The sequence below is a fragment of the Mus caroli genome, unplaced genomic scaffold (genome assembly GCF_978045245.1).
Source record: "Mus caroli unplaced genomic scaffold, Mus_caroli_1 scaffold_3, whole genome shotgun sequence".
In the NCBI taxonomy this organism is placed as follows: Eukaryota; Metazoa; Chordata; class Mammalia; order Rodentia; family Muridae; genus Mus; species Mus caroli.
Window position 1 is genome coordinate 131,108,794 of NW_028227258.1, and position 26,107 is coordinate 131,134,900.

Genomic DNA, 26,107 nt, shown 5'->3' on the forward strand with positions numbered 1-26,107 from the left:
GAGGAAAAATCTGCTTGCCTAGTGAACTTGGCATAGCACACGAGACCTAACACCAAAGCCAACCTTACGAGAGCAACCAGCACACAAAATGAGCATGCATGAAGTAAGCTTCATCTGGATATTTTAGCAGAGGTCACTTGTGGGGTATTACAGAATTTCAAAGGTGGTTTTCAAGCTATATGGTGCAATGTAAATTAAAGTTACTTTCAACAGCAGTAGAGATGATATTTACAGTTGATTAAAAATTTTAAGGAAGTTTAGACAGAAAATGATGGCACATCATTTCATCTTCTGGAAAGTGAAGACTACCACTCAACAATGTCACGAGGCAAGTTTCAAGACTAGAAGAATCACACTTACTAAGCAGCACACAAGCAGAACACTTCTGAGTCTGTCAGAAAAATAAATGGTGCGAGTCCTTGAGTCTGCCTCCCACGCAGCCAGGCTGGGGTACAATGAACTGACTACTAAGCTAAGGCTATTTTACAGATGCCCGTGGTTTCCTTTCTCCAGATCTAAATAAAATGACATACATGGTCCCTGTGCCACCTAACATGCTTCTCCCAAGGAGGTTACAGAAGTCAATACACTAAATTATAGAACAGAGTAGAATAAATCCACAGTAAGGTCATAATATATTTAGAAAACAAACTCCCATTTGCAAAGTAGAAAAGTTACTTTTAAACAAGTATTATGAAACAAAATATGACCATAAGCAGGTATGATAACCCAGGGCTCCGATGTCTTACCGCGTGGAGGACAGTGACAGCCAAACTCCAAATTGTTCCTAAGCACAGATCTCAAGTGCATATAGTGCTATGAGACAGCCCGGGGCACACGCAACAGAAGATAATGCCAGGGCTGCTTTCAGAAACATCCCTAAAACCTGCACAGGGCCGGTGGTGGCAGAGCTCAGGCCTGTTGATCCAGCACTGTGGGCAGAGGCAAGAGGATCCCTGCAAGGTGGTGGCCAAACAGAACAAAACCAAAAAATTACAAAGCTCGCCGAAAATTTTCCCTAGCAAATTTCAAGCCAAGCATCTGCTAATGTGAAATTCAGTGGAAAAAACGTCAGACTTTATGTGCAAAAATCAAAAACAAAGAAAAGTGCAAAGGCTGCCCTTCCCCAAATCACGGAATTCATTTGTCATCTAAAATTCCTGTTAGTAGCAGATACTTCAATTGTGGATTATTAACCTATCACATATTCTTAGCTGACTGTAAATTCCTGATTTTAAGATTAAAGAGTCATAATGGTCCATTCGTGCAAGTTTTAAGATAACATTTAAACATATAAAAGTCCAAAATAATCTTCAAGATATTTAGTATTTTATAATTTAAAAGAAAAAAAATCCATTATATAAATTTCATAAGACCTTTGTAAGACTACATATAAAACTATACAAGAGGATTGTGAGTTACATAGGAACCAACGTACATCAGTGGAATCCATTTTCCTCGTGAGCATGAATGAGTACTTTCACACCACTGTTAACAGGAAAAGTTCAGAAATCATTTTAATTTTCTGAAGTCTCACACACACAATCTAGATATAGTCACTCTTAAACAGAAAGACAAATTACAACTGCTTCTTGTGTGCAGCATCAGGGCACAGCAAAGGGTGCCCTTCTCCCCCCCCCCACCCCACCCCCCACATACACACACCGTATGTTAGGGAGGTGGCACTATCATTCCATCAGTCAAATTCCTCTAGGACGAAACAGAAGAAACCCATTCTACAACCTGAACAAATTAACAACCGGCTTCCCAAGAGTCTGTAATGAGAAGGATACAAAATAGCTTTGTATCATAAACATTACCTCTGTATCTAACGCTGAGCCTGAAATACTGCCTAACATGGACACAGGTAATTTCCACCACAGAGTGCAGCTTTCTTTGGAAAGTATGCAGCTGTTAGGAATACAGGTAGACTGACTACAGGTTCAAACTACACAGGTTATTATTACCAAGCCCGCTGGAAAAGTACAAAGAAGCACACAGTTTCATTCATTCGGAAATGGAAAATTTTGTATTAATATATATTCTTCACTTTTGCTGTCATACAAATAAAGAGAATGCCTAGCTACCTTCATGCAAATAAGATGTTAGAATTCAATGTCCAAAGCAAGCGGCAAACATGAAGCCCTGTCAGCCACACACAGGTGTGTCTCTTCTTCAGCTCTTAGTCCTTGGAGGTCTTGGATGACTTCACAATCTGCAGTTTCAGCTCCTTTATCATCATCTCCAGCTTCTGTCTCGCCTCCCGCTCCTGTCTGAGTTCATCTTGGAGTTCTTGCCTGTCGGCCTCAGCATGGTCTAGTCTTTGCCTCAGTTCTGCCAGCTGTGTGATTATTTAAGACCATGTTAGCTTTCCATCACTGACTTTTTTCCCATTTAATCATCCTACCATGGTTAGGAAACAAACTGCCATTTGCTTTTTACAAAACAAACCGTTTTCCTGCATATCTTGGAACACCTAGTACTTGTGACAACTGACAGGACAGTGGACTGGAGGACTGGGAGCGTCAAGAGGAAGGAGCATGTAGCTCACGCTCACAAAGGCTCCTGGCGTCACTCCGACTCTCCACAGCCGCCATGTCCACGTGCTCACCTTTCCGTACTTGAGACGACAGTAGTAACACAGCCTTACTTTCTATGCTTGCCTCCACTTCCAAACACAGTAGGCAATAGTTTATGGTTGCTAATTCGAAACAAAAGCTCATCTTACTCTATCAAAAGAATGAAAAACTAGATTCTAGTTACTTGTTTATCCATTTATATGGTACCAGAGATTGAGTGCAGGGCCCTTGTGTGTTAAGCATAAGCTTTACCAATCTGCTTCATTCCCTAGCCCAAAACGATACAAAATCTTATGCAGACTACTAGACATTAGTAATCTAGATAGCTAAATTACAGAATATCAATTACATAGTAAAGATTATTTATTCACGTTTAATCCCAGCACACAGGAGGCAGTCAGATCTGATTTTGACTCTACAGTGATACCCTCTCCACACACCCCCACAATGAAAACAGAATAAAGGGGCAAGAGGGAGGGAAAGAGGAAAAGAACTCATCACCTTAGTGAATAAACGCTGTGCCTGCAACAATCTCCCATCCTGAAACCTAGCCTTCCAAAAGCAAGCCCTTGACAGTAAGGCCCAGCCCGCGCTATGGGCTGCCACTCACCTGAGCCGCGTACTCAGCCTCCCTGTCCTTCTCCAAGGTTGAGTCACAGGTGCATTTCTGCTGCATCACCTGCTCCAGCTTTTTCTCTAAGTCTCTCTGTTCAATATAGAATTCCTCCATCCTCTGAGCATGCTCACTCTGTAAAGACTCAAGCTCTTTCTGTAGATTCTGCTGCTCTTCAGTGAGCTCCTTCATGGCCTTTGAACTGCTCAGCATCTCCACCTCCTATAACATAAAGGAATAGCCCTTTACTTCTTCTCCATTAGGAAAAAATAAGTCACAAGGCAGCTGAAGTTCAGCTCTGCTATCATGTCTATAGAGAAGCGACTGTCATGAAGAACTGCTCCTTAGCACGAAACAGAGCAGTTCTGAGTTCATCTGCAGTGTCTAGTCTGGCTCTCTTACCATGAAAAGGTATCTTAACCATGGCTACTTCTAGCCGGGCAGTGGTGGTGCACACCCAGTACTCAGGAAGCAAAGGCAGGTGGACCTCTGAGTCCCAGGACAGCCAGAGCTACACAGAGAAACCCTGTCTCACGGAAACCACAGAGAGAACTATGGCTACTGCTTAGGACAGCTTACCATCTGCAGCTGCTGCTTCCTCTGCAGAATGGAGTTCAGCTTCTCCTGCTGTCTTACATAGGTTCTCATCACGTCTTCCATGATCTTCCCCTTGTCGTCTTCACAAGTACCATCTCTGACCAGAAGTGGAGAGGAATCTTCTGAGTCACGCTTGCTTGTGCCTCTCACTAAGCTGCACACAGCAGACTCAGGTTTCTTTTTACTTGTAGAATTATTTGAGATTGATGAATCTTTAGAAAAAAATGGGGGGGGGAGAGTATTAATACCACTGGTAAAAAGTCACTGGAACAATCCATAAGTAATATTAAAAAAAAATCTATGTATAAATCAATCAAAAGCAATCAAATACTTAGGGAAGAAAATAAATAAATGTTGTGCCAGATGACAACTACAAAAGAAACTAACATATGAAGACAGGAAATCTACTCAGTGTATCCACAGCAAAACCCAGCTCTTATTTCTGCAGAAATTAACTAGCTCATTCTAAGAATCACATTGAAATGTGAGAAATTCTAAATACCTAAAACAAACTAGAAAAAGAGTAATAAAGTTGGGAAGACTCACGAAGACCCAACTTCAAATCTTCCTACAAGCTACAGAAACCACAATGTGGGGCTGATCGTGAGGAGACCTGAGTTTGAATCCCAGAACACTTGTAAAACTATGTGCAGTAGCACACATTGTAATTCCAGCCTTCCTAAGGCAAAAATAACTGCAGATATAGTTGAATCCCTGAAGCTCAAAAGACAAATGACCAAAAGACTGTGTCTCAAGGCAAGAGGTGAAGAGCAGCACTCAAAGTTGTCCTCTGACTAACACATGCACCCCACACAAATGTATGCATCTATATGTACACAAACACACATACACACAGTCAAAACTGTAGTCCTGACATAAGACTAGGCATTTAAATAAGCAAAAGAGAGCGTAGAGTCCAAGTCCCACTTCCACAGACATATGCTAAAAGTAGAATGATTCACAATTCTACATGGCCTGACCAAGGATAACATGCAAACTTATAAAGCATTACCTATTTTTAGAGCAAAGTATATGGATATGTATGTATGAAAACATAATTATGAAGCCTATTGCTTTGTTTGCTAACATAAAAAGTTGACAAAAAAAATTCAGAATCCAAGCTAGGAGTGGTAGGCAACATACACCTGTGATCCTAACACACAGGGTCTGATCTAGGTCAAACTCAAGACCAGCCTGGGCTACCAACAAGGATCTGGTCTTAAAAACTTTCAATGCTCTTTTTATGGCATCAAGACAATTCAATTAGGAAGGAACAATCTTTTCAAAAATAAACAGCAATACTAACACACAAACAAAGAAAAAAGCAAAACTCCTATTAATATAAATGTTAATTCAAAATGACCTAAATACAAGATCAAAGAATTTAACTGTAAAAGCTAAAACCATTGAGTATAAATCTCTCTGGCCTTGGACTAGACAATGCATTCGTAGGTAACACACTGAGGTAAGAAAGCAAATTAAACAGACAAACTGAACTGCATACAAACTGCAACCTCACTAACAGAAGGAGGAAGGGAACTGAGTCTGGCAAGTCCTACGTCTAAGAGGATCAATCATAAAGAGAGCTCTGGAACTCACCCAACGTAAAAACAAGCACGGGTTGTGAGTTAGGCTTTTTCTTCAAATAAAATATCCAATGCCCAGAAAATCATGTATGATTTTTTACAAACGTACTCAGCTTCAGTCATAAGTCCAAATTACTCAAGACACTGTATCATAACCACTGCAATGACTGTACTCAGAATAGACAGGTCCAAGTGTTGACACAGATGTGCAGACAGGGAAACCTCCGTGGACTGCTGAGAAATTCACAGCCGTGTACCTACTATGGAACAGTCTAACAGTCTCTCAAAAGATTAGCAGTTATACAGCCCAACACATTCTACCACTAAATATAGACTAACAAGAACTGGAAATGTATGTCCACTCTAAAACTTGCATACAAGCTGGCAGTGTTCTTCATAATAACTGCACAGGGGACACAATGCAAAACATCTACTGCCTGAAGAGGGGCTAAACAAAACACACATAGCCACAGAAAACATTACGTTCTTTTCTTAAAAGAAATTGTTCCTGCCAGAAACACAGTAGAGAAAACCATCCTAGTAAAAGAAGCCAGCCCTCAAAGCCACACATTGTCCTTCTTGTTATCTACACTGTCCAGAATAGGCATATCCATAAAGACCGCACACAGTCACGGAGCTAAAGGGGAAGAGGGCTGACTGCTGGAGGACGGCAGGAATCCCTACAGGAGCCAGGACAATGGTCTGGGACTAAACAGCTGTAATGCTGTTCACAAGGTGGTGGTTACACTAAAGACAATCGCGTTGTACACTTTGAAGTTCGATGGTAGGTCAAATGTACCTCACTCAAGTGTCTTAGGCTTGGTTCCTGTTAGTTGTGTTTTGCCTGTGTGTATATTGCATATTATGTGTACACATATGCCGTACCAGCAGTGGTCAGAAGAAATTAGGTCCCCTGGAACTAGAGTCTCAGGTAAGTTGTGAGCCACCATGTGGGTGCTAGGAATCAAACCCAGGTCCTCACCAAGTACCCTTACCACTGAGCCATCAAGCCAATCCCTTACATCACTTCTTTATCGTTAAAAAAAATGAGTTAGAAGTCAAACAGAATGCAAATATGTTATAATAATATATGAATCATTACTATCATAGTTCAATTCAGAGGAAACTGAGTCACAGCAATTACAGGAAGCTGTCACACTGTATGAAGACAGGAGACAGCAGGACTACAGGATGGAGACCCATGGGGATGCTAAATTACTTCAACTGCACTGCACTGAGCAAGGCCAATGGACCAGGGTCTATCTTCATGCACACCTCTCCTATAGTCTAAGGTATCTGAGAAAGCATAGGAAACATGCAGGTTTTCTCCGAGGTACCAGCCAGCACCAGCACCAATGTCACCTGTCTGTCCCAACCTTGCTTTACTGTCTTGAACCATGAGTCCAGTGTTAAATATAATTAACATCAGGTAAGTGGCATGCATCTCTGTTCACAGGAAAAACAAAACAAAACAAAGAACAACAAAGCTACGGGATTCTACCAAGACAAAGCAGTGAGACCACTGAAGCTGTTCCCCGTCCTCTCATGGCCCTCCATAGGCTGACAGCATTCTAGAAAGCTCAACCGAGCTGCAGAGAAACCACCCAGAATTTTCAAAGTTAGAACCGTTTTAAAGTAAAAACTGTGGTTCTATAGGGGAAATTGCCTTAAACATAAAATGCTTTTAAAATACTGAATAAATGGGTTTCTTAACTAGCTGATTTTAAAAATAACTTCTGAATACTTACCTAAACAACTGTATAATTCTCTACTGGTTTTTAAATCCATTTTCTCCTGCTCCTCAAGTGAGACGTCTGGGTAAGACACTGTTTTTTGATGCTGACTACTCTCATGAGGCTTTTCTGACTGTTTGGAGGTGGACTTACTTGTCTCTGCCTTGGTGGCCTCTTTAGACTGGGACGCAGCAGATGTGAGCGACACATTCGGTGCAACCACTTTGTCACACATGTACAGATAGTAGCTGGGGCAGAGAGGAAAAACAAACACACATTACATCATACTGAAATTTGAATTGAGACGTGACCTCGTTCTAGGACCTCAGTTCTCAGCTACAAGAATAACCAATGTAAACATATAAAGAATACAGGCCACGGAAAAGATTTCTTAGAAGAGGAAGTCCATAATTAAGGACAGCAAAACTGAGTGATTTTTGTTATTTTGAGAGTAATTTCAAACACTAAAAAAAAAAAAAGTGTCTTCCCCTTTCCCACAAACCACCTGACAATTCAAAGCATGAAACACCCAGTATGATATCTCACATTTATAAGCCCAAGACTTAGGACTGCCACTTAGGAATTCAAAGTTAGCCTGGGCAACAGAGGGAGCCAGGGAGCTCCAGGCCTGCTTCCCTGGGCTATCGTAAGACCCTTTCTGAAAGCACAACTAGCTACAGGCATGAAGCTCTGGAGCTTCTCTGAAGCTCGGCTGGTGAGGTCTCAGGGACCATATCTACCTCAGAGAGAGAACAGGTTCTGGGAATAGTGCCCTTGCATCAAAACTCATAGAATGAGCTCCTAAAAGTATTAATAAAGTAGCAATAATATTAAAGCTAAAAAGGACAACTACTGATTTTTTTCAAAGTTCATGTAACTTTGAGCTTATTGGGTTATCTGCAGGTCTTACATAACAAACTTGAGATATTTAACAATTTGATCTATAAATCTAGGTAACCTTCCAAGAAAAGAGACGGCCCCTTATCTAGCACTGCCCCGTACTTTCATCCCTTTTACGGCTCAATCTCTTCCTTTTCTAATTCGTCCCCACTCCTCCTCTATTTTCCTCTAAAGGGGGTGGGGGGAGCAGACCTCCCAGGGTATCCACTGAACGTGGTATAACAAGTTACAATAAGACCAGCGTCACATCCAAGCTGGACAAGACGACCCAGCAGAAGGAAAAGGGTCCCAAGTGCAGGCAGAAGAGGCAGATGTCCCACGTTCTCTTTGTAGGATACCTATGTTACTATTCTTTATTTCTGAGTCTGAACACTTGGTATTCTAATTAAAAATTAAACAATCTTTCATGGACTTAATAGTGCCCAAAAGACTTATTAAGAAACTGTGTGATGGTGATTGTGTGCGTGTGTGAATTTTAAGGTTCAGACTGACAACTAGGATCTTTATTGAAATATACGCTCTTGATTGTGAAGGATGTAGTTATTATAAAATCTCCAAGTTTCAAAACCGATTGTTTTTAAAATTACTATGCAGGGGTAAACATCTTTAATCTCAGCACTCAGAAGGGAGAGACAGGTAGGACTCTGAGTTTGAGGCCAACCTGAGCTACATAAGGAGGCCAGTCGGGGTTAACAAACAAACAAACAAACAAAAAGCAAAGTAACACTTTCAACTCTTGAAGAGTCAATTTACCTCTTAAAGGTAAATAAAATAAACTGATTCAATTTCTACTTCAAGATAGAAATTTTATATACACACACACAAAAGGTGCATTCAATCCCAATGCTCTTGCCTAAAACAATACTGAATCTTCAAAGGTAATTAGTTAACAAGAAAAACCTAAAGGGGAGTGACTTAAGTCTTAATTCCCAGAATTGCATCCGTTAATAAACAGATAAACAAACCAACTAAGCAACAAAGAAACAAGCAAACCAACTAAGGCCGTCACTCACCTGGGGTGTAAAAATGAATGTGTCTGAGGAGCATGGTCACCTTCCTGTTTTATAACAGGATACCATGATGGCAATTCCATTCCCGATGGTGTATCTGTCTGTAGGAGTACGTAGAAAGGTACATTATTGAGGGGAAAAGATGATTTCTCTTTGTTGAATATGGTTCAAGGGACAGAACCCAGGGATTAAATCCAGGGCCTTGTCCGGGTTAGGCAAACACTCTAACCACTGGGCTTCACAGCCAGCTCCCCTTTGGCTAATCTTCTGTCTACTTGATAGGGCTGCAGAACAAGCAGTCACATTTCTAAGGCTCAGCTTCTACTAAGAGTGCTCCCACAGTGCTATGTCTCACTCTGAAACTTAAAGACTGCTACTTGTGGTCACAACTCACAATACCCACATTCAAATGGCCTGGCTTACCAGAAACAATTTCAAATAAAATAACACAACCCTGAAAATACACAGCATTGAGGACTCTTACTCTTGGTGCCACAATCAACCTCCCTCTACCCCACAGCCACAGCACTTACTAAAATGTTGACTAGATACCATTCTATAGCAGTAAGTGCTCTGGCCAATTAAATGTGAAACTACTGTGCTTGCTAGTAAGAATTAGCAAGCCATATTCCTCATAGATATTAAAAGCTGGTTTTTAAGTACCTATAAATAAAGGAACAGGGGAATGATAGCTGGTGATTTCGTAAATATTACTGGCTAAGAATTTTACACTCTGATTAACTCTAATAATGCCCTTCCATTAAGCAGGGGTCACTCTCTGCTCACATCTTAGAACAACACTGAAAGAATGAATCGCCATGGTTCCAGCAGCTTCCTTGTCCTGGCCTGGTTTATAACTTGTCCTCCTCACGTACTTCCACGGTCACTCCCCTTACGTGAGGGAAAATAGGGAGCGAGGTTCCCTGACAGAAAAGTGGAGGAGCTGAAGGTGCCAGATGAAAGCAGACAGCAGAGACGCGCTATCCACAGGTCCTAGTGGGTTAAAGGACAATCACCTAACAAGCCACCTGGCCACCTGGCTAGTCTCCGAGCCCTCGCCTCTGAGAGGCTCCAATCCCACCTGCAGTCAGAAGGTGGGCGGAGGCCAGCAAGCTCAATGAAACCCACAACTGTTGGTACAGCCCTGTGCAGAGACTTGCCTGGCATAACCCAGGCCCTGAATTCAGTCTCCAGCACAAGTCCCTCATACAGGGATGGGCACCAAACACTAACAATTAGGGAAGCTGGCTTACATGTCCCAGTATTTTAGGTCAAGAAAGAACACAAAGGGAAGGATGACACGCAGTTATTATTAAAAGTAAAATCCACTCCGAATGGCCCAGGGGAGGAAACATGCTGCTAGTGAGAAAAACCAGTGTGAGTGAAGAAACCTCGGACAAGCAGCCCAGTGCCTGCAACCAACCAACAACAAGAAGACAAAAAAAGACAAGGAACAACTCCTAGAGTCAACTTTACACAACTTCACAATCTAAATGTGACTTTATTGCCAGGAAAGGGTTTTTTAAAAGACAACTGAAAAGCAATGTTGGGTGAGGTGGCTCATACATTAGACACGTAAGCCGGTGAGCCGGACAACCAGAGTTCAATCTCTGGAACCCATACAGTAGAAGGAGAACTGATTCCTGTAAGTTATCCTCTGACCTCAACATATGTTATTGTGGTACATATATGTTCCCCCCAACAAATAAATGTAATTTTTAATATTTAGAAAAGAAAATATGGTAATTTGTATTGCTGTGTGTATGTGTCTGTGTTTGTGTGTGTGTGTGTGTGTGTGTGTGTGTGTGAGTGAAAGAGAGAGAGAGAGAGAGAGAGAGAATATGCAAGCAAGACCGCACCAGCAGTAACAGTGCATAGTGCATGGATAGTGCATGGCATGCATTTGATCCTAGCTCTCAGGAGGCAAAAGTAGGGGGATCTCTCTGAACTCAAGGCCAGCCTGATCTACAGAGTGAGTTCCAGGAAAGCCAGGGCTACATAGAGAAATTCTGTCTCAAAACAAAACAGAATGGGTTATTCATCGAAGACTTCTACAGGAGTAAGCTATTTTTCTGGAAAAAAAAAAATCCACAAACTAATAAAATACTCGTTAAGATTCAAGTGAATACCACAACTCTGATGTGTTATTCAGAATCTGCTCAAACTCAACCACTTACTTACAAAGTAAAGCAATCAATTGTTCACAGGTTCTCAGCCTAAAAAGAACTGACTTCTAGCAATACATACTAAATGACAAATGTTCATAGACCACTGATAACTTGGGAGAAAGAGGAATTACAGAGTATAACCATAAAAACTGCTATAGCAATAGACAATCTGAGGGTGTCAGCATAGACCAGAGCAAGTCATTTACTACATTTCAATTGTGTATGACTAACCCAGAACTTTTGAGTTACTATGGTAACTGGTGCTTAAGTCTTGAGTCTAGATGACATCATCAAGCTATATTCTGAATACTATTTAGATCTAAATAGTATTTGAAACATTTAAACTCACTTTAAATAGTTACAATTTCAGGACTCTGAAGGGTGGCTCTTGTGGAGGATGCAGGGTCAGTCCCCAGCACCCACATGGAGGCTCATAACCATCTGCAACTCCAGTTCTAGGGGATCAAACATCTTTTGATCTCCAAGGTTACCAACCACATAAGTAGTATGTAGACATATATACAAGCAAGCAAAACACAGAAAAATATAAAAATTTTAAAGACACACATGGCGTATTTTTTTTTTTTCAAAAACCTGACTTCTTTAAAATTGTGATGATGCTCAAGGGTAGCTTTAACCCCATTTGATAAGAGGGCATGTTGAGAAACATCAGCAAATTACTCTAATAATCCAGGGAAATTTAAGATTATCTTGAACTAAGTGAAATATTTTGGCTAAACTCACTTAAAAAACAAAACTCTTTAATAGGTCTTATATCTTTTTTTTTTTAAGATTTATTTATTTATTATATGTAAGTACACTGTAGCTGTCTTCAGACACTCCAGAAGAGGGAGTCAGATGGTTGTGAGCCACCATGTGGTTGCTGGGATTTGAACTCTGGACCTTCGGAAGAACAGTTGGGTGCTCTTACCCACTGAGCCATCTCACCAGCCCAGGTCTTATATCTTAAACAAGTCTAAATATAGTGCCCAATAAATCATTTCACACTTTAAAGTTAAAAATCACTACACTGAACCACGCATTAAAAAGGCTTTCCTAGTATTTCGACTAGAATCTGAAATCTTCAGAATCGCTTGCAGGAATTTCTCAAAACTTTGACTTGGAATATGACCACTTTAATCATTAATTTCATTTCAAAAGTCTACTTTGACTTTTGTGGTCATTTTATTCATAATACAAGCACAATGTGTCCTTTCTAAAAAAATTTGAGGCAGTGTCTTGTTGTATAAAGCAGGCTGACCTTGAACTCAGAGATCTACCTGCCTTTGCCTCCCAAGTGCTAAGACTAAAGGCTTGAGCCATCATGCTTAGTTATGTGTTTATTTCAGCAATTTCTCTACATTTGAAACATTATCTAAAGTGGCTGCATTTATTAATTTTTAAGCATTCATCTTCCTCAGTTTCTATTCTTGTTTCTTATTCTTACATCTGTCAACTAAAAGAGTCACAGACCACAGGCTCTAGTTTGCTGTCTGTTGCTTCGATAAATACCATGACCAAAGCGGCGTGGGGAAAAGGGCTGTGTGGCTCACACTTCCAGCTAACAGCCCATCATCACGGGAAGTCAGGGCAGGAACTTGAGGCAAACTGAAGCAGACACCCATGGAGTAAGGTTGCTCCTGGCTTCCACTCAGCTAGCTTTCTTATATATAGCCCAAGATACCTATGGCTGATAATGCTTACACTGGGGTCAGCCCTTCTACATCAATAAGCCACCAAATAATGCCAATCTGATCAACCCAACTGAGGTTTCCTCAGGCAACTGTGGACTGTGCCAAGCAGACAACTGAAGCTAGCTGGAACCTCCCTGTAACAATTACCTAATACTGTCCCGAGCCAAGGTCCGTATTCCCTAGTCAACACTAGTAAGTGGCTATCTGGCCTCTCAACAGTAATTTGAGGTCAAGAGCATGTTTATTTTGTATTCTCAGTAGCTAGCACTGTGCCTACCATGCTGGGTGATTTTGAATGCCCAGGAGTGGCAATCGTTCCATGGCAGAGCCTTTCTTTGCCTGGCATATGTGAAGCTGCGGGCTCAATCATCAGCACCAGCGAAGAGAACAGGAAAGGACAAAAGAGGCAGGGGAGACTGGTACAATGTTACTGGCTACCAAGAAACTCAAGACACTCTCATATTTGGATCTTTCTCCTCCATGAAGCACAGGGAAGCTGAACCTGTTTGGCTGCACTTTCTAAGTTAAATTAATGCAAATCCTACAGAATGCACAATGCCAATTGTGAAAAAGAACTGAAAGTTCATTTTGCCTAAAATGCTGTGGTAAGCCATAAAACCCACTCCTAACAAATTATCCTAAGTACATGTTAAAAACAATTAAGCACATATTACAAAATGAAACATTAACAGTCATGCCAGATTTTCTCTTCTAAGCCTGCATTTGAGTCAACATACAAATTGGGATTTTAGAAAAAGAATATAATTAAATGGTACAGCAGTAATGGCCTTGATCAAAAATACAAATGAGATCCCAGAAACCGGAGCATCTCCTGCCTTTGTCTTACACTCAGTGTGGGACAATCTACGCCTTTGTGAACTCAAACATTAAAACATGCCTTTTCTCACTTGGCAAGTGGAGAAGAACATCACTCAGTAATTAAAGGCAGAGGCTCACTACTTAAGTGCTCTAACTGCTGGGCTGCCCCACTGTCATCTACATCAGAATTAACAGACGGCGCCCTTTCACACCTGTGAGCAAATTTCAAATACATTATTTCAATCCAAAGGTTCCTTTTCTACTAAACATCAAATTAACATCCATGAAAACAAAATTTAAAGGTTCCCAAAATGTACAGTAAATTCATTTTTAATAAATAACCCTTAGAAACAATGTTCAAGTTTTCCTTCATGTCCACATCTTAACTCGGGCACCTCAAGTACACAGCCCTTACATAACCAGATGGCCTAGGAAGCATCTATTGGTTTGGGTGACACATCCTAATCAGTTTCACAATGACAGATTTTAGGGAACTTGACTTCATTTTTTAAAAAGTTTTGGTAACACTTTAAAAACAAAAGCACGTCAACCCACTCCAAGCTATTTGTACTCAAATACTCCAAACTGCATTGACATTCTTTGTGTGTGTGTGTGTGTGTGTGTGTGTGTGTGTGTGTGTGTGTGTGTTTCGAGACAGGGTTTCTCTGTGTAGCCCTGGCTGTCCTGGAACTCACTTTGTAGATCAAGGCTGGCCTCGAACTCAGAGATCCGCCTGCCTCTGCCTCCCAAGTGCTGGGATTAAAGGCGTGCGCCACCATGCCCGGCTTTTACATTGACGTTCTTATGAGTGCCAGAATTACACTCAAGAATAAACTTGGTTTTTAAGTAGTATACTTGTTTTTTAATTATAATAATATTATGCTCTTTAATTTGTAGTGACAAACGCTTATTATATAAAAAACTGATACGTCTTAACATGCTGATAAATCTTCCAAATTCCCAATAAAAATTAAAATTAAGACATTTTAAAAGTTTCAAATGTTTTTACATTTAGAGTGAGTGTATGCGTTCATATGTGTGTGGTTGAAAGAACGTGTGTATGTAGCCAGATGTGGTGGCGCACGCCTTTAATCCCAGCACTTGGGAGGCAAAGGCAGTCGGATTTCTGAGTTCGAGGCCAGCCTGGTCTACAAAGTGAGTTCCAGGACAACCAGTGCTATAAAGAGAAACCCTGTCTGGAAAAAAACAAACAAACAAAAAAACAACAAAAACCAAAACCAAAAACAAACAAACAAAAAAAACATGTGTATGTGCATGAAACAGTTCTCTTCTTCTACCAGATACCCTGAGGACTGATCTCAGGTCATCAGGATTGATGGGAATGCCCTTACCCACTGTCATCTATCTCACTGACCCCTCCAAAAAACCTTGTAAAAGCAGAATTTTTTAAAATGCTAAAAATAGGGGGTAGAAAGGTGGCTCTGTAGATAAGAGACTGTCACCTCTTGCAGAGGAACCAGGTTTGATTCCCAAACCCACATGGTAACCTGGAAATACCTAAAACGCCACTTTTAGTAGCTATGACAGCCTCTGCTATGATTTATTTGCAGGCACCAGGCATACAAGTGACGCACAGACACAATTCAGACAAACAGCCACACACATCAAGCAACAGTTAGTGCTACAAATAAGAGTCATTTTTAAATCGTGTTCAAAGGCAGCTGAATGCCCGTTGATAAGTCTAACAGTCTTAATGGAATGCTTATATGAAAACTAAAATATAACGTACATTATTACGTAATAGGCTCAACATAAATCAATAACCTTACCAAGGACACTATTAGATAACATAATCATTATTGCTTAGGAAATACCCCCTTTAGTATGAAGTGATACCCCTGGCTCCGAGCCTCTTTAGCATATGTAACACTAAGACATTCAAGTGGTCAATAAATGACTGCAGGGATACACAAAGCACCTCCTACCCAAGAGCTGCCAACAACTTTCACGAAAAGAAACCCAACCCCTCAGATGGTATCTGGTTTCCTCGGCGTGGCCAGCATATTGTGAATGAGTATGTCAACAACTGAAGTGAAATAGTGTTATGAGGGAGCTAACAGCTACTTAAGAGCTTTTCAGATTTAGGTTTAGGCTGCACTTATTGAGAATTAACCAACCTAATGCAAAACTGAGGCACAATGCCCTGAGCCCGTGCATTAACGACTCTAGAGCTGATCCCATGGATCGCTGGGCGTGACATCAGTGCTGGCTGCTCACACTGAAAGACATACCACAGAGGGCCCAGGTGGAAAGCAAAGGCTACACTTCTTATAATAAATATCTATCTTAAACTTCATGTGAAGAACTGATAAAAGTCTTGTTAAGGAATTAAAGAAATGAGGAAGAAAAAAAAATTTTTTTTTTTTTTTTTTTTTTTTTTTTTTTTGGTTTTTCGAGACAGGGTTTCTCTGTATAGCCCTGGCTGTCCTGGAACTCGCTCTATAGACCAGGCTGTCCTTGAACTCAGAAATCCGCCTGCTCTGCCTCCCGAGTGCTGGGACTAAAGGCGTGCGCCACCACTGCCCAGCTAGAAAATAAAATGTTATACCATGAACTTTACGTAAGAAACTGCAACCATCAGTGTGCTGCTTTTTCCTCCAAGTGCTTAGGATCAAAGCCCAGAGCCTTGGACACACCAGTCAAGCATCCAGCCACGGGGCCACATCCTCAGACAATTAAGCAGTGCTCTAGTTTGCTTTCAGTCACAGTGACAAAACACTGACCAAAAAACAACTTGGGGAGGAAAGAAAGGGTTTATATTTACATGACTTTTACTTCCTAGTCACTGTCCATCATGGAAGCGAAGTCAGGACAGCAACTCAGGCAGGAACTGAAGCAGAAACCACGGAAGTTAGTTGTGGTTTGCTTAGCTTGCTTGCTTCTAAAGCCAGGAACATTTGCCCAGGGGGTGGCCCTCCCACATCAATTAGCAATAAAGAAAATGCCCCAAGACTTGCCACAGGCCATCCCCCCAGTTCAGACTCCTTTAGATTAACCCTGCTAGCTGAAGTCAAGTAGAAAAAGTAGCTATTCAGTAGTTATTCAATGCCATAAACATATTTTCCCTGAAATACTTGTCAACTGTTTAACATGTTACGTAACATGTATAAATCTAAGGCTTTCTGTATAGACAGATGTGTACCAGAAGGGCAAAAAGGTAAAAAGGTAATGGGTCCTAAAGAGCTGGCTGTCAATCACATCTGCAAGTAACCAAGCCTGGGTCCTTTGAAAGAGCAGTAAATGTTCTTAACCAATGAGACAGGTCTCCAGATCTCGTGTGTGTGTGTGTGTGTGTGTGTGTGTGTGTGTGTACATGCACTGAGATGCATATGCATATATATGTATGTATACATATATCATGTATATACATATATGTACACATGTATATACATACACACTTTTTGTTTTTTGAGATTTCAGAGGTGGTGCCTTTTTCCATGCTTCAACTTTTAACTTTACTAACTCTGTATCTGGAACAGTTTTCTTTTGAGCAGCATGTAACTGCTATTTTTAGCCAATCTGGTAAATCTGGCCATTAACTGGGGGGTGTTCAGACCATTTGCACTTGCTGTTGTTATTAATACCACTGCATGCCATCTACCCTATTATTATTAGGACTCCATGTGTCTCCTGTTCTTTTGAAATTAAAAAAATAAATATAAGGCTTTATTTTTCTACCTTATTTGGAAACGCATGCATCTTAAAAATATGGTGTGATCTGAGCCTTCAAAAAATGTTCACTATCAATACAAGAAGAAAATCAGCTTTCCTGTATTAATACTCTCAATTTTCTATTTTATTCTATTTTTGTGTTGGCTCTATTTAAATGCTAGCGACCTACGAAAATGATTTCATGCTCCTTCTGCCCCTTGTCAGCGTGGTAATGAAGAGAGTTAAAGATGCCAAGCCACTGACTGCGTGTGATGGCTGGACTGGTACTGTTCGTGGAAACTGACAAAGCATCCTCCCGAGCATTTTCTGCAGGGCTTACTTCTCTCATGGAGCCCCACAGGAGACAAAAAGGACAGATGAAAAGTAACTCAAGATAAAAAGGATCAATATCTAACTTTTTCTGTGTCTTCTTAAAAAACAAACAACAAAAAAACCCACTAGCAAGTCCATCTTAGATTAAGAAAATTAATGTCCTATATTAATTAAGACATACTATTCCAAAAGCGTTCTAAAACTTTACAATAAACCAGCCAACGTCTACTACTTAAAAAAACCCTCTAAAGACTCCACTACCATAAACCCCCTGTTAAGACCCACTGTGAAAGGAAACGGTATAGCAAAAGAACTCTGAGCCAATCCAAGCAAGTCTGCACTAGGCTCCGTCATCTGAAACCTCACGGTGATGTCACCACCGCAAGGAAACCAGTCAACATACCTGTTTGGGTTGTTGCAGTCTAATAATTTTAAAATGTTTCTTATTACAAACCTCTCTCATACATAAGTGGTAGAGGAATTCCCACGTACACATTAATATTTCAGTAACCATTCAATACCATCTGTCATCTCTACATAGACTTCCAATTTCCAAATGCTTTCACATCTATCCTCTCATTTGACGAATTATACTTAGCTGTATATATAAACTATATACATAAAAGGTTAAGCCACTATTTTAGAACAGAAAACAAAAAACCTGCTGGGCTGTGTGGCACACCTTTAATTCTAGCACTTGGGAGACAGAGGCAGGTGGATCTCTGAGGCCAGCCTGGTCTACAGAATGAGTTCTGGAACACCCAGGAATACACAGAATCCTTGATTATGTTATGCCTAACAAGGGGAAGGCCTTGGATTTGACCTCAGAACTAAAAAAAAGAAAATTAATAAATACCATATATTAAAAAGTATTTGCTTAGAGCACTAGGATTATAACAAGAAGCCTGTTTCCTACAAAGATAGCACCCTGCCAGAGAAGATAAATATGTGTACCATTGTTCCAGTGATCACTGCAGAAACAAAACTGCAAAACTAAAGGGAGTGAAATGGTTAATTTCTCTGAGGGAGGGGAAGTATGAACTGAATCTCAACAGAGGGATAACACTAGCTAAGCTAAGTTCTCCACCAACTTAGAGGAAGTATCTCTAAGGTGTTTATCTTAGGGACATCTGCATCATAGATCACCTAAAAAACAATAGTCCCTTAAACGTATAAAGTAAACCTACACTACTGTACTAAGAGTAGAGAAATCTAAATGTTAGAAATCTTAATTCTAATAAGTTTTAAGAGCATACATCACCCTTCTTTAAGGATCTTTATATGAATGAGTGTTTATTTGGATATATTTATGTGCCTATTGCCTTCAGAGGCCAGAGGAGGACTTTAGATTCCCCCTAGAACTGGAGTTACAGATGGGTGTGAGCTGCCATGTGGGTGCTGAGAACCAAAGCTGAGTCCTTGGCAGAATCAACCAGTGCTGAGCCATCTCTCCATCCCAGCATACACCATTCTCACCTCAGTGAATTAGAAATTGTCAGGCCTGTGTTAACAATGAAGAACCACCGACAATTCTGTTATCAGCTAAGTATAAATGACCTTCTCTAATATGCTTGAAAATAATCTTAAGCATCAACCTTGAGGCTTATCTGCCAATAACGTACTTGCTTAGCCTTGTTCTAGAAGCAGAATTTCAGTTGCTCTGATTATCTGGCTGAATATCTACTGATAAGGTGAAAATCTGCATATTGAGCATTCTAAAACACAACAGCCATTTTCTAAATAAAATTCACACTAATTTTTTTTTTTAAATCTATCATTAAAGGGTCTGGAAATACCCATTGTATTGTGCAACTCAAGAATATCTAAAATTATATGTACTCTTTCTTCTTGAGATAAGATCCCATGCAGCCCTCAATCTCCCTATGAAGCCAAGGATGACCCTCCTACTTCCATTTCTCAAATACAGGACTCCAGGTACACACCACCACCCATGGTCTACACAGTGCTGGAGATCAAACCCAGGACTCTGTGAAGGCTAGGCAGGCTCTCTACCAACTGAGCCCGGTAGAGACCCATCAGGAATTTTCTGATGACCTAAGAAAGGCTCCAAAACGTTGTAGTTTCTACCAAGAAAGAGCTGAGCTCTCCACTAAGAACACTTAATCTTACCTCACTTATCCCAGAATCTAAACATAGCTAACTATGCAAATTAAATATGTTAGCTACGCAAATAAACAGCTTATTGGTCATTACTGATACAATTTCTGTTCTTTAAAATAAGTTGCCACAGTGACTGGTGAGATGGCTCAGCTGGTAGGAGCACTGGCTGCCCTTCAAGAGGACCTGAGTTCAATTCCCAACACCCACACTCACAACTGTCTGTAAGTCTAGTTCCAAAGGATCCAATACCCTCATAGACCCACATGCAGGCAAAACACCAATGTGTATAAAATATGGATGTTATTTTTAAATACAGTAAGTAAAAAGTTGCTACATTTACAAAAAATGCCTACATTTTCAGATTTCTTTTTTTTAACTTTTTTTTAATTTATTATTTATTTATTTTATTATATGTAAGTACACTGTAGCTGTCTTCAGACACTCCAGAATAGGGCATCAGATCTCATTACGGGTGGTTATGAGCCACCATGTGGTTGCTGGGATTTGAACTTCGGACCTTCAGAAGAGCAGTCGGGTGCTCTTACCTACTGAGCCATCTCACCAGCCCCCAGATTTCTTTTTATTTGAATTCAAAATGAGTATTTTAACTACATAACCCATATCAAATTACACTGGTCACTCTAAATATAATCTCCTTCATTTAGAAGGTTAAAGTATTCAGCACAGCCTTTGGGTTAAACAAAAGTTTGATTTGATTCTTTTACAATGAGTTTCCTCATCAATTTGGTTTGCCTGGCAACCAACAAGTAAAATTCTAACTCTCTGAATGCCCTAAAAAATATCTACTCCAACCCAAGACTGCTTTCCCTTGTAAGTACTTCAGTTTTGTGCAGTCAGTAAAGAACTTAAGAGCCATTATGTTAAACTAATCACTAATACTATTCTTCAAATAGAGCTTCTGCTGTTTCAGGGACGTTTTCTCCCCTTACTCAGAAGACCTACCTTCAACCCACTCTACCAGCTGCCAGGTATACACCAGACACGCCTACCTAACAGGAGGACATAGTCTAAGTCACTTCCCTCACAGATCCTTGAAAACTACCTCTCTATGTTTAGAGGAAATTTAAAAATGTACAGTAACCTCACTTTTAAAGCTGCTTGCGTAAGTGTTAAATACCCAATTTTCTTCTGAAGGTTTGACTGGAAAGTTTCCTGAACTCCCCTGACTTCCTTCAACTCACATAAAGTTGGAAACAACACAGCCCAAGACCTCCAGCAAACTCTGAGGAAAACAAAAGAAAGAAGGGGTCTCGCATACCTTCCCCAAATCAAATAAAAAGTGTTATCTGTATTATTGCATCTCAAGAGACGGAGAGTTTCAATTCCCTCTCTATAAATTTTTCGTTTCAAACCAAACTGGGCCATATTTCTCAGATGGGTTTCCACCCAAGCTCAGAACAGGTGATTCTAAGAATGCTGTCAAGAGTAATGAAGACCAGAGCAAGAAGCCCCAGCAAATAACACAGCCACTGTCAGACACGTATGGAGAGTGGCTCTAATAAGCTGAAGCAGACAGAGGTATACACATCTCTGAGTAAGACTCCAGCACTGCACAAACAGAGCTAAAGGCAAGTTTTCCACTTTGAAATAATGGCATCAAGTCAATCCTGCTTTAAAACCAGTTCACATTGCACCCAAAGAACTTATCTTAGTCGCCACCGTCGAGGCGTGTCAGCGATAACTTTTAGGAAAGCAGCAAGCTATCCTAAGGAAAAGTCTAGTTCCCTCCATGTTGTGCTTCAGCCGAAAACTACTGGCTCAGAAGACACTGGAGGTCCCTCAAAAGCTTAAGTGCAGAACACCCAATATTAAATTATAATTTAAGCCTACCTAAAACTGCTATAAACAACCCTGAGTTACTTAATAAAGTTTCTCCCATTAACGGAAAGTGGTAGTTCAAAGGCAATAAAAACTAATAATGGAAAACTTTAAGTTCTTAAAATGTAGCCCAGCTTCTGTTCTAAAAATTAATTACACAAAATTTCCATGAAAAACAGCTCTAGAGTAACGATCAATACATTTTAAGCAGTGCTAGGTATATTACATATTAATTTCAAATCAAGTAGAAAAGTATATAAGATAACCATATCAAGGTTTAATACTTCAAACCTTTGTCTTTCATCAGGCATTCAAACTCTTCATTAGAATAAAGACATTATCTTAGCCTACCAGATAGTACTGTGGAAGGGGTAATACGTTTAAGATCTCTTTGCAGATAGCTTTTCATAGCAGTATTTCATTAAACTGAAATAACCTTTATTCTACCTCTACATCACAATTGTTCAAAAACATTCCTTTCTTTTATATTATAAACAAAATCTTGGTTACTAATACCAAATTACTCAGATAAATGTCTTAATTTGATCTGAACACTGATCAATCCTCAATCCAAGCACAAAAACATCAAAAACCATTGGTAGTTCTTCAAAAAGCAATTTTGAGCCTATCACCAGACAGGTTTGCAAATGGAGATTGCAAATGGAGATAATGCCACACCAAAGTGTGAACCATCTTGAGTCCCAGGCAACAGATTGAGTCAAGAAGCAGGATGTGTGAAAGAGATTGGCCAAAAGAATTCCCAATGCCTGCAGTTCTAGAAGTATCATTTTTGACTGGAGGCTCATTCTCTTATCTGTAAAATGGGAATAATACTACTTTTCTCTCGGATGAAAAACTACAGGAAACATGGCTAAACACAAACATGGCACTGATGGGTCTTTGCTGTTCCATGAACAAGCCGAAGCACTAGCTTCACAATACAAAGAGATAGACACAGAATTAGGATACCATTAGTATTCAAAATCATCACTTAAAAAAAAAAAAGGAACTTGCCTTTGATTGGATTCTCTTTCCATTTCTCAGGCTAAACTTCTCCTTCATTTCTTCTAAAATTATCTTCAGTTTCTTTTCTTCGGGTGTCCCTAGGTATTTTTGGTTCACATGAAGGTAACAGTGCCACTTGGCTGACTCAAAGCCCCAATGGCAAGTTCTCTTGTCAGGGGATCTGTGCGAATGCATGACGAATGTCTGGGGAGCAAACATTCCACAGCACTCCAGACACTGGATACAGGGAGCATCGGGCTGAACATAAAACTGAGGCGCAAAGAGACCCTGACATTTGCCCAAGCATTCATGTTCCACTTCAAAGGCACTGCCAGTTTCCTTCAACTGGGCCAGAGAGCTTTTAGCAGGAAGTATGCTACCATTTTGAGGAAAAGTTCGTGGCCGCAGTAAAGCATTACAGAGTCTTTGTGCATCGGTCAACGTGATCAGCCCACAGGATGGGGCATTGAATGGGAGTATTCCTAAGACCTTTAAGATATGAAGCTGGTCTGAAGTACACCTTGAACAGTAGATGTACAGCTCATCACATACTGTGTTTATCTGCTGGAGTGAAAATTCTCGGAGGACAGAGTTTAAGACTTGGGGCAAACAGAGTCTCTTTTCTCCTCCAACTTGAAAACAAGAAATAGACTCCCCTTCCAAAACCGTCTGAGTGAGCTCTGTGGAGCTATCAGAAGGAATGAGAAGAGGGCCGGGAAGAACCTGAGGAGAGGGAAGAGGCAGGAATACAGTCGGTGACATGCTCTCCTGGGAATAGCGAGCAGAAAATGCTGCTGGTCCACCCAAAGAGCTTTGGCTGCTTAAATGGAATTGTGCCAGTGTGTGTTTCAGACTGGGGTTTAAATTTAAAGTTTCAGGTAGAGAAGTACAGTTTCGCTTGGCGTGCTCGCCATCGGGCTCCACGGATGCATCTCCGTAGTCATCTAAGTGCTCCTTCTTCACCTTGGTCAGGGTTTTCCCATTGGCATGAATGTCTGTCATCATTTTTTTCACAGGAGGACTGCCATCATCCTCCATCCCGTTCAGCTTTTTATTTGAACCCTGAACTAAGGAGAACTTGGACTGGAGGTTTTCCATGGCCACACTGGTGTTTTAAATGATTAAGTCTGCAACTGGCATGTTGTTCTCGGTTCCTAATCTGAAGAGAAAAGGGGAATGTATACAAATACTTATGACTCACTTAGAAATGTTTACTTTCCAAAGATGAATTTTCTTACTCAATAGACTGTACAACTCTGTTTTGGTTTAGCTGTACCTTAAGATATAATTGAAAATGCTACAAAACTTCTCAGTTTTGTTTGCTTCTAATAACAAAGAAAATAATCGTAAGCACACCTCTGAGAAAATCCTTGTTTTCTTGAGTACTTCAGGTATTTGTATTAAAATAAAGCTAATTCCTCAATTCAAGAAGTCCAAAGTTCGGTGTAATGGTTGAGTTTGGTTGGTTTTGTTTTTTAAGCAAAGCATGTGGGAAGTTTATGCCATGACTGTATCCTGAAACTACACCCAAACATGAGTTACAATGACGCAATGGGTTTAATTTTTGCCAAGAACACCAAAAAAGAAGAAGCAGGTATCGTCACTGAAAATGGTAGTCTGCCGCTCTGTGCTGATAAACTGAAGACTCCACCTGAACTTTTATAATTAAAAATATACAGATACTAAATGAAAAAGCTGTCCAGTTTTATCTTCAGGGATTACAGTTCATTCTTCTTTTAATTGATCTGGAAGAGAAAGGGGTGGGAGTTACATTTGAATTAGCTCCAGAGGCCAAAGGGTCTGTTTAAAACCAGTTTCTTAATCTTAAACTCAGTTCACTTTACCAAAGGTAACCCTTGGGTGGTTTCTTCCAACCTAACACCAGTTATCTAAAAGAAACTTCATCTAAATAGGAAGCAGTCCAGACGGTGGGTAACAGAAGCATTAAATAATCTCTCTCCAAACAAGGACAAGAACACAAATTTAGAATACGAATAACCAAATCTCAACTATGCATGCCATTTAAATTAAAAAAAAAAAATCCTTTCTCGTTAGAAAAAAAAAACCTGTAGTTTCTGCTCCCCCCCCCCAAGATACATGTTAATATACCTACCATATGCAACTAAGCTTCAAGTACATTCATACATACTATCTTTTTGGAATGAAGAAGAAAAAAACTTTCCCTTTAAAAGGTTAGCGAATTTGCCTAATGGAAGCCAAAAGCTGTAAGACTCCACGCCTGGAAATCTCCATCCTTGAGCAAGACTAATCCGGGACAAAAAGCACAAGGCAGACAGACCTCACAAAGAATGCAAATGGAGGCAGAGTGGCGAAAAAGAGTATTCATCCACTTCCCTCCCAGTAAAAGCCGACAAATAAAAAGCTTTGCTTCTAAACTCCCAGCAATTTATGTTAACACAAACCCAGAGAATTATGGACGAAAGCCACCTAGCCACCGTACTGTGACTTTCGCCACTACAGGAATACCTCAGCCAAGGCGAGCCAAGGAAAAGGGCAGGAGGCATGACCTAGACCAGGGGCACCCCCACAGCCCTGCGCACACGCAGAGACACCCACTCATCATCAACCCAAAGGACAGAGAAGCAGGGGACTCCCGGCGTCTGGTGAGGTGAGAGGGGGCAGAGGAAGTAGGAGTCCTCCCAACCCCCACCTCTGTGACTGGGATCACCCTAAGTGCCCTCCCCACATCGCCCCACTGCGGAGGCCGCCGGTGGAAATACCCCACGTCCCCGGCCCGCGGGAAGTTCTCTGGGGTTACTAGGCGCCCCAGGGCTGCGCCTCCCCCCCTCCTTGACCCACCCTGAGCCGTGGCACCCACAGGGGCGCGGGCAGGTTAGGCGCCAAGCCCGGAAGCCCGCGTCGCCGGACGCTTAGAGCTGGGGCCAGCCCGGGGCATCCCCGCCGAGCGCAGACGGCCGGGGGATGGCGGCGATGACCAGGGTCCAGGTCTCCTGGGTCCCGGCGGCTCGGGTCAAGTGCACCGCCATCCCCTCCCAGCTGACCCGTCCCAGAATCCGCGAGGCCTGTACACCCGTGGGACCCACGCCGCGCGCCCTGTGCCCGCGACCCCGCCCGGGACCCCCACGCATCCCGGACGCCACACTCAGGCCCTCCGCGCCCGGGCAGCCCCCCGGGGTCTGTGCCCTCCCCATCACCCCCGCCGCCGCCGCCTCAGCGCCCCCAGAGGCCGCACGCCCCTCGCGTCCCCTCGCGACCTGCGGCCGCACCTGTGCCCGCCGTCGCCGTCGCCGTCGCTCGCCCGCCGCCTTCGCTGTGCCGGCGCCGCTCCGAACCCCACACACATCGCTACACACAGCCTCTGACGTCACCCGGCCCGCGGCCCGCCCACGTCACTGCGGAGACACGGCTTCCCGCAGACGCCGCCGCCGTCTCCGGCCGCCCGGGGGACAGCGAGGG

General features: G+C 41.5%; 1 protein-coding gene across 3 annotated transcripts; it reads right to left on the bottom strand.

Moving 5' to 3' along the window:
- Positions 1 to 1,328: 1,328 nt before the first annotated feature.
- On the bottom strand, positions 1,329 to 26,107 carry Skil (SKI like proto-oncogene). 3 transcript variants are annotated; one of them, XM_029475271.2, is made up of 8 exons: positions 25,918 to 26,107; positions 24,026 to 24,414; positions 22,679 to 23,828; positions 9,022 to 9,119; positions 7,124 to 7,356; positions 3,772 to 4,001; positions 3,190 to 3,414; positions 1,329 to 2,341 (listed from the first exon to the last, which is right to left on the bottom strand). In XM_029475271.2, the coding sequence occupies exons 3-8, from the start codon at positions 23,765 to 23,767 to the stop codon at positions 2,183 to 2,185; spliced, it is 2,034 nt and encodes a 677-aa protein (XP_029331131.1). In that variant the 5' UTR covers positions 23,768 to 23,828; positions 24,026 to 24,414; positions 25,918 to 26,107; the 3' UTR covers positions 1,329 to 2,182. The 3 variants fall into 3 exon arrangements, with proteins under 3 accessions (XP_029331131.1, XP_021014621.1, XP_029331129.1); XM_021158962.3 differs by having other exon boundaries at positions 7,262 to 7,356; positions 22,679 to 24,414; XM_029475269.2 differs by lacking the exon at positions 25,918 to 26,107 and adding an exon at positions 24,783 to 25,243 and having other exon boundaries at positions 22,679 to 24,414.